Below are 9,623 nucleotides of genomic sequence, written 5' to 3'. Positions count from 1 at the left end.
CTGTAATATAAGTAATGTTGATGCTGTTGTCCATATGTTCAAGTACATATATTATAGTAAATTCAGTACAATTTGGTGCAAGTACAGTTAACGTTATCCATAGACAGACATCTTGTAAAATGCTATGATGACCCGGTCTTTCTAAATTGATTCACCTTTTCTTTAATATCTAGCAAAGTATTCACCACATTGCACAGAAATTAAATTAATATGTAATTGATCAGTTGGAAGGTACAAACAAGTAGGAAAATTAATATTTTATTGTCCAACCAAGGTTATTTTATGCTTGTATCTTTAAAACTTTCTAACAATACACCCTTATCCTGCCATTGATAATGTTAAGTATTTGTACAAATTTATTTTTATCAGGAGATCCTCAGATGAAATAGCTACTACCAAACAAGGTAAATGGGCTAAATGGACTGTTCTTATAAGCCACTATCCAGGTATTGATTTTTATGTTTGCTTATTGCAAATGTTATTGTCCCCATTTAATCACAAAGCATATGTAGCATTTATTTTACTTTAATTGCAATGGTTACTTTACAACAAACAAAAATTGATAAATCTGTTTAAATATATCATTAGAAAAGATGTTTTGCGGAATAATTCACCTGAGTGCTTACCGTCTTACATTCTTTTCCTCGTGTGAAACAGCTTATTGGAAAAGAAAGATAATCCACAACAAATTCCTCTTAAATGAGTGTGATTAATTTCTAAGAAGTTTGTTTTTCTTTTCATGATCTGTTTTTAAACTTAATTTCCATACCTGTTAACTTAAACTTAATTTTAGTTGTATTTTGATGTTTTCATTGATGCAATGCAGGAAGTAATATATCAAAGATAACTTGCGTGTGTCTGATGTAAAACTTATTGTTGACATTAGATGGCACCTTTGTCCTACTTGTAAATCGGAGCCCACATTGCTAAATAGACTAAAGTGCCAAACATAAATACAGTACAGCACTGTGTTATTCTGATAAACAATTTGCATTCTTTCATTAGAAAAACATGTGCTGAAGCAGTATTTACTTTCTTAAGTAAGTACTTTTTGATTGTATTAAGCTATTTATGTCAGTAACAGTGTTCCAGTGAATAAGAGAGTAAAGAACATAACATTTCTTAGAAAAAGAAGTTCCTCTGTCTAAAATTTTTCCTACCGTATGTGACAGGCAGCACATATCCTTTATTCTACAGAAGTTTACATAAGGTTTGCAAATGACAGGGGCCCATTGACCTTATTTCGTTTTTAAAAGATAAGTGACACAAGGTTCCCTTCCAGTTGTTAATTGCATGAAGCTTAGGTACCAGCTTTGACAACAAGGCTGGGGAGCTGGTTCCATAGTTCTGAAAAATAAGGTTTTCAATCAGACAGAATGTAACTATTACTTCATGGGAAAATGCCAAGTCACATACAAAGTTATCCAATTGGATCCTAAGACCTTCTATTTCTGCATGCTTGAGCTGTTTTTGCTTCATCACTGCTTTACTTCCCTGTTTTGCTCAGATTTGTGAATTCCATTAAGACACAGCAGAAATCGTATGCAAAAAGCTGGCTCACCCCTCTCCTGGGCTGCTGAGTTGCTCCTTTCTTTCCATACCTTAGCATCTCCTTCTGCCCTCACTGTGGTTCTCCTGCTGTGATCAGAATGATTGTAGCAGTGTCTCTGATTTTTCTTGTACATACTGCAAAGGTCTCTGGTATTCCTGTAAGATTCTTTAGTGCTGAGACATCTTTGCTTTGTTTTAATGTCCCTCTCTTTTATTTCTTCACCTTTAGTACCATGTGAGTACTAAGGAAACTTTTTAGATCCATAGTTATATGTACTACAGATTCCAGTCTCTTGGCTTCCCATAGCCTGCTTTCCAGCTGCAAATACCCCATCTTCTTTGGGGCATGAATCTCTAACATTAATGCTTGGTGCAGACCTTCAATATCTGGCTAACTGTTGACACAAATTGCCAAATGCCAGTGCACAGTGTGCATGGTGTAGACCATCAGTACAAATACTAGCACATGGAAACTAGCTTTAATGCATGTATCAAGCACCAACCCATGGGAGCAAGCACCAATATGCTGTCTTGCAATGACACCAACTATGCCACTTTGCTGACAACTCTGATACAACCTGTGAAGCATTGCAGTTTGATTCTATCTAACTGTTTTGGGAACCCATGTCACAATTTCTTGCTACACCTCTTACTTAGAAATGTCCTCTAAACTGTAGCATTATCTGTATCCTCCACTTATCCTCCAGTCCATGGGCTTTCCATCCTCATGATTATTGGAGCCACATACTCCTGGCTGAGGGTGGTCTTGACTTTTACCTCTGCTGCCAAAGTCCAGATTATGCCTATAGCATCCTTGTGAACCATTCTGGTTTCCAAGCATGTGTTGCTTTTTTGAAACAAACGAGAAGGAGACAAGTTCACAAGATAGAATATGTTAGTTAGATGTCTGCCATCTGATCACACACCAGTAACCATCCCAGTGGCAAAACTTCAGCTGCTCCCCATTTAGTGAATAAAAGCTCTAAGGCACACCAGCTGTCTTAGCGGCTCTTTATCATCACTGCTCTATCTTCTATCCCATTTCGCCCTGTCCATCAATTTGAAGGATACATGCTTCCTTGTTTCCATTGTAGAACATTGTTGGTGCTACTGGTCTCAACAATCCTGTCAACCCTTCATATTTACCAGGCAATGATTTCTGACTCTCCATCTGCTGTGCTCTGATTGGGTTACCAATTCAGTCAGAGCATTAATGGTTAAATGTTTCAGAATGCACCCTTTTGGACACCGAACCAGTTCTTTGTGTCCTTTATGTTTTGGACACCAGGTGTAGCGACATTCAAACACCACTTTTTAAGTGGTTTATCAATGTTATCCACATGGTTTTTGAGAATTGTTTCTTTTGCTGTTCTGGTGGCCTGTGGGCTTACCTTGCTAAGACTTTTTGGACTTTATCTTTATCCTGTGCCTTCTGTCATGGGACTATTGAAGACTTCTGCCTACATGTGACGTTGGTTATGCCTCCATATATATCCACTTCTGTCGAATAAATGTGACAGTTGTGGTTCAACTCCTTCTGGGACTTAGGGCCTTGTATTCCATAATGAAATTTCTTTTTGAAAAATTTTCACCATGGGCAATAGCTCCTTGGGTTTTTATTCTGACACACCAAGTCAAATCAAATCAAAGTTTATTTATCAAATGCACAACAATACAACATGCAGCAGTGGTTGCTGGCAATGAAGTGTCTTTTCTACGTGCTCACCGGGGGGGGGTATGCAGTGTACGTACAGTATGTGTATGTCCACGTAGTGCAGTATGATGAATACAATGAAAACTGTACTGTATGTCCATGTAGCCATTACAGGTGATTTGCTAAAGGAGCTGCAGGTTGCAGGTTGCTGCTATTTACCAGCCTTATTGCCTGGAGGTAGAAGCTGTTCCGTAGTCTGTTGGACTTCGACTGAATGCTTCGGTACCGTTTACCGGACGGTAGGAGGGAAAACAGTTTGTGACTGGGATGACTGGGGTCCTTGAGAATGGACCTGGACTTCTTCAGACATCTAGCTGAGTAGATGTCCTGGATGTTTGGTAGCTTACAGCGGTAATGAGCTGCGCTGACTTCACCACCCTTTGCAGTACTTTGCGATCCTGGGCAGAGCAGTTCCCATTCCAGGCAGTGATGCAACCAGTCAGGATGCTCTCAATAGTGCACCTGTAGAAGTTGGCCTGGATATGTGATGGCATGCCAAACCAAACGTCTTTATCCTGTGGAGAAAGAATAGGCACTGCCTTGCTGTTTTGACCACTATGTTGGTGTGGTGGGTCCAGGTTAAGTCCTCTATAATGTTAACTCCCGGGAACTTAAAACTGCTGACCCTCTTCACTGCAGTCCCATTGATATAGGCAACACCATGCCATGATTATGGGTTGAGAGGAGCATTGCTGTTTTGTAGGCTGATCTTGTTAGGTCTCAGAAGTTAAGCAGGAATGAAACTGGTCTGTAATGTGGTGATAGAGTCCTAAGGAAAAAGACATTGCTGTTGTAAGTGGTGTTGTTTGTACACAAGTTGTTGACACTCTTTCCTCTGGACCAGAATTTCCAAATCCCAGTGTCCTGCTGTGGTGACCAATACCCTAGTGTTGTTACTGGCAGCACTGTGCTGTACCAGCTACCATCCTTCAGATGACATATTAACCTAACATCCTGACTAATTGGTCATCAGTGATTTGATAGAGCAGGGCTGTTAATGCTGATGTCCTAAATAAACTCAAGTTTTATACAATCTAGCATTCCTAAATTCTCCCTTAGTGAAGTAGCTTTTCACTTTCTGACCTAATTTGCTAGGTAGTGCACAGTGGCTGCATTTGTCACCCAAATGTGTACTTAACTCCAGTGGTAGATGTGTCTCCTCCTATACTGTATGTCAAGTGCCTTGGAATCTACTGGGCTAGTAAGTGTTGTTGCTATGATAATGATGATGCCAACAATAACCTTGCATTTTGTTTTAATGCTCTCTTAAAATTTAATGAACCAGGGTCCCCCAAACAACTGTGGTGTTAGACTATACTATGACTATGCACCATAATATAAATGTAGCTCAGTATGCATAACTGAGCTGCTAAATTCTTTTACACTGAGAATGACACTGAACTCAATATTCACCATATTATATGTATATAACTTACATGTTAACAGCTTTTCTCCTTGCAGGCTAGAAAAGACAGAAATTATTTTTTTCTTATGAAATAGTTATTCTTTTTGTTTCTTTTGTGTTTGAGACCTAAACAGATGTATTTATTCAGAAGATATATTAATTCGTTATTAATCAGAAAAAATAGTTCTAGAACAATTTGAATAGTTGTGTTCAGGAAAAAAAAGCAGAAAAAAACGTAAGTCCCAATGTTATACTGTATGTATGGCTAATAAGGCAAAAAAGACGTCGAAGATACTCACTTTCAAAGTATTTTAGTATAATGTTTTCAAAACATTTTATTTTTTATATACAGTATGTCACAGTTTCAGTTCACTATATTCTGATAACAGATTTGAAAAAGTCATAATTAGTAAGTAGTATGCATGCTTTTTTAAATTTAAATAAGAACGTTTTAATAAGTAGAATTTATTTTCTGCTATCTATAGAAATAGTTTACATCATTAAAAAATAACATGGTATTGATGACTGAACCGCATCCGCATTGTGGCCGCTGGGAGTGCTGTTACAGTATATAATCCCATGAAAACTTGGAATTTCTTCTCCAAATTGGACTCCTTGTAAATGTGGAGGCAATTACTAAAGGGGGCCGAGTTAGTTTTGGGTTACTAAGTGGGGGGGAAGTAGGAGGAAGAAGGATTCATAAAACAGGAGGCGATCAGCATGCAGTTCAGAGTGCTCCGCTCGGTTCAAACCATTTGTACGGACGAGAGTTGCACAGAATCCCCCATTCATTATAAACTAGAAGTGGCCCACTTTTTTCTTGTTTCTTACAGCGACGGGGACGCATCGAAGAAGCCTGCAACAGCTCAAGCTTCTCAGGTTTCTTCATTTTTTCTTAAAAGGGGACATTGGTGTTGAATAAAATAAGGAGCTTAAACGGAAAACACATCGGTCCATAACTAAGGTAAAATTTGCTGGTAGATGTACAGTTAAGTTAAAGTGTTTTTTAGAACGTCTCACGACGAGTTTTCGTTGTTGAAAAGTAGATTTAGGACTGACTCGCTGTACACATACTAGAGTGTTTGCGATTGCCGTATTTTTGTCTTGGATTTTAAATAAAGAGAAAGGTTTCTCAAATGCAAAACTACATGTACGAAAAAGCAATGGCACCAGAGACCAGGAACGGAGGAACAGCTACGTTAAATAATAACAATAACGGCAAAGACAACAGCAAGAGGAAATTGCTAATCTGCATGGACATCTTCTGTTTGATTTTGGGTGAGTATAACATTAGTGTTGTCATGTATTTTGACAAAAAACTGTTAATATGCCACAATTTTATTTTGGATTTCGCGTATACAGTACAGGAAAAACCCATTCAAAACAATAATACAGTACTGTAAATTGTTTGTCGTGTAATGATTTTTTTGTTTTTTAAAGTAAATCCTATGTTATAATTCGACTGTCAAACACAAGTGATCGTAAAATAGTGAGTTGACATTTATATATTTAATACTAGTTTTTCCAACAGTGAATTTAAAATGCATCATTTGTTATGATTGGACGTGTTAAAGCTCAACTCTTGGGTGAGACTTTTTTGAAGTAATTTGTTAGGAATTTAGTTGTAGTTGCACTGCTGAAATGACCGCTATAGTATTTTTTTTAACGAGGTTGCACAAATGTGTGTTGTCTAGGTAAATTTGTCAAACTAAAGTAAGGTAGTTTGGCTAGCGTTAATATAGGTTATAAACTCAAAACATTACTGATGCATTACTACATCAGAGGTAAACTGTATGCAGAACACATCTTAACAATTGTGTTTCTGGAGATTCTTGGGATCACTATTTTATTTGAGGGAATCCGAATGTTTACGCAGATAAACGGGGGCAGTTTTGAGCACTTCAAATTAGCATGGTCTGGGGTGAATTTCTGTAGTTCATCAGAACTAACAGAAGTATACCGCCGTTTAATTTTATCTATCCTGTAGCCTAAGAGGTGCCATCTCTGTCCGGCATTCTGACGGCGAGTTACATTAAACATGACTTTTTTTTAGTCGATAGCTCGAATTTTTTCATGATATCCCCAGCCGCAAGCTATCGTATTATAAAGAAAATTACTTTCCACCCTTAACTCATGATATCATGTTTCAGGTTGTTGAAGAGATTATTTTTATTTAGTTTAACGAACTAAAAATATAATTTTAATTGACGTGATTTCGGGTAGTTTGGCTCATTGTATTCGGAATGTTTGTATTATCAAAAACATTAGTTAACTCAGATGTTTGAGAATGCCTAATTACTTTGTGGATTTAGTTGAGTTTCTCACATAGCTTTAACACAAAATATATATGATTTCATAATTAACGTTGATTGTGCGTTGTTAGGTTTCGCTAAAAAAAAGCTCGATTTCTTTTTTGGTAATATTTTGTTCATATGTTCAGAGTAATAGCGTGTAATCAAGTTTGCTTGGTGACCGTTATTGAAAACCTTATCCCCATACTGTAGCACTACCATCAAGTTACATATTGAGTCTTCAAGTTCTAAAATAGATGTTGTCTCTTTTAAGTTGAGTCAGCACAGCTCACATAATGTTTAATTTACCTTTTCTTAATTTATAGGAAGCTTTTTTTAGCATTTAAATAAGGCACAGTTGCCTTTTCATTCAGTTTAATGTGCAGTATGGTAGCGCTACATGCTAGTTGTAATTGTCCTTATTTGTTGCATAGTAATACATTACGTACACTGAGCATGTGAACAACAACGTTGTTGATAATTGTGCTTGTGATTAATGATTGGCTTTGAAAAAGTAATCCATGACTACTATCCAATTTACACTTTACAAATTGTGGAAGAACAACCTAATTTGAATTTAAACAATAAAAGCCTAAGAGTACCTAAACATGTGTAGTAGTGTATTGTGGACTTGAAAATATTATTATTCCTAAACACTAATTTGATTAAATCTACCTTTAGGTAGATTAACTCATGGTTGACATTTTCCATATGTCCAGTCTTCATGCCCAAGTACCAGGCACTCTATGATTAAGATGGTGCTAATGACAGTAACACTGAATAATTCAAGGGCAAGAGGTGATGACAGCTTCATTCTCTGCAGATAACTCATCACTTATGAGCAATCCAGTTACTTTCACTTAAACCTATAGAAAAGCACAAGTAAAAAGTGACATAAGCAAATTTTTTTTTGCTTTGTATTGAATTAAAAAGTAGGTGTGTAATTTTAACAGGTGAGTCAAATTCTAGTGAATTCAGCTTCAAGCTCTACAAAATGCCTCACATATATTTTCTCACTAACTTTAAAAATCATTTCCATTTCAGGAATTTGTTTTTAAGGTCATGGAACTTTATAAGTGAGCAGGTGTAGCTGTGGACATGTTGAAAGCATTACCCAATGTGTTTTCAGGTTAACGTGATCTAAATCCCTTAATTTGATTGGCATCCAGATAACTGTATGGTGTAGTGTTTAAAAAAGCTATCAGGTGGTTGTAAAAGCATGAGATATCCCACATTAGAAACATATTTTTCTTTTGCTAGAAAATGTAATTTGAAAGCCCATCTGTTCATTTTATAGACCTTGTCTAAGGTGCTATTTTAATAGTGTTTATATGTGTGTCTAAGGTGCTTGTGCAAAGCAAATTGGAATATTTCAAGGAATTCTAGGTTGATATTAGATTCTTATTTTTTCTTAATAATTGTAAGAATGTGGTGTAAATCATACATCAAAGTTAAAAAAAAAACTTTTATGCAACCATGCTGAACATGGAGAAGCTGTCTTGTTTTGTAATATTCACTGGAAAAAAGCACTCTGGGATATTTGGAAAATAATCCTATATTATGACCAATACAGTTGAAGAGCAATTGATTTTAATTCGTTTTATGTAGTGAGATCAAAACCCTGTCCAAGATACTGCCTGAATGTTTCATCTCTTTATATAAGCTGGGCATCTGGTCCTCATTACTGAGAGCTGATGTTTCATAATGCAGAAAGTTACAGCTTTCTGCTTAAGTTCTTTTGTGAGGGGGGCACTGCAGATTCACATAGTAGTTTATTTTGCCAGTTTTTTGTTTTGTAGCAGCTGAGCGAGTGTTTCTGAAATCACTGTGAAATTTAAAGAGGTATATACCTTTTAGCATATCTTTAATTTCCTAATAGAATATTGTTACAGTTTTAAAATAGGCCATGTTTTGAAGGAACCTTAACTGATAAATCTCATCTTAAATGACAAAGTGCTCATCTGTTTTCATAACACTTCACAGTAGGCAATTCATAACACCATAGGCAATTTTGTATTGTCTACTTAATTTAACAAAATTAAATTTGTTAAATTATGTAGAGTTTACAATTAAACTTTAAAGTGTGTTTATAAAATCTGCTGGAAAGCAGATTATTTCAGACTTTAGTTAAATTATCTGGTAAATGATAAAGCCAACACAAGGCCAACAGGCAAAAAAAATATAATATTTTTCAAGAATGAGGTTAAATATTTCAGCTAGGAAAAGTGTTTTTTTTATAAATTAGGTTGGAATGTGTAATACAGTGAAATTATGTGTAGTGACATAATGAGTAATATTTGGCATCTTTGATCTCTGCGGACAAGATGTTCAGGATACACAGCATTATTGCTGTTGCCTCTTATTAAATTATTTGTTTATGTTAGTTTGGTACTCTGTTATGTTCTTCGTTAATTTTAACTTAAATCTCAGCTGACTAAGACTTTTTGAAATCTGTTACATTGGCGTCATTTGTAAAAGCATAATGGGACATGAGCTTCTACAAAGAAGTGAGATAAGCTTATGCAAAAAACAGTACAAAACTGGCATTAAACTAGTGGGAAGGTAAGGTCTGTGATTGTGGCCTCTGCTCCATAAGGGATGTTTATGACGGAAAGATGATCTCTTAGGTCGAATTACAAAAGACTTTTCAGGAAACGGCAAT

General features: G+C 36.2%; 1 protein-coding gene across 4 annotated transcripts in view; it reads left to right on the top strand.

The window, feature by feature from the left end:
* The first annotated feature begins 5,362 nt into the window (after positions 1–5,362).
* plpp3 (phospholipid phosphatase 3) overlaps positions 5,363–9,623 on the top strand; it is a 44,550-nt gene continuing 40,289 nt past the window's right edge. For 2 of the 4 annotated variants that reach the window (XM_088927093.1, XM_088927089.1), the window contains exon 1: positions 5,363–5,948. In XM_088927093.1, coding sequence (XP_088783219.1) covers positions 5,807–5,948 — 142 coding nt within the window. In that variant the 5' untranslated portion in view covers positions 5,363–5,806. The remainder of the gene's footprint in view (positions 5,949–9,623) is intronic. The other 2 variants (XM_088927090.1, XM_088927092.1) reach the window with 2 other exon arrangements.

The sequence above is a fragment of the Atractosteus spatula genome, chromosome 11 (assembly GCF_055471065.1).
Source record: "Atractosteus spatula isolate fAtrSpa1 chromosome 11, fAtrSpa1.hap1, whole genome shotgun sequence".
Classification (NCBI taxonomy): domain Eukaryota; kingdom Metazoa; phylum Chordata; class Actinopteri; order Semionotiformes; family Lepisosteidae; genus Atractosteus; species Atractosteus spatula.
This window is presented reverse-complemented; position numbering and strand designations above follow the sequence as displayed.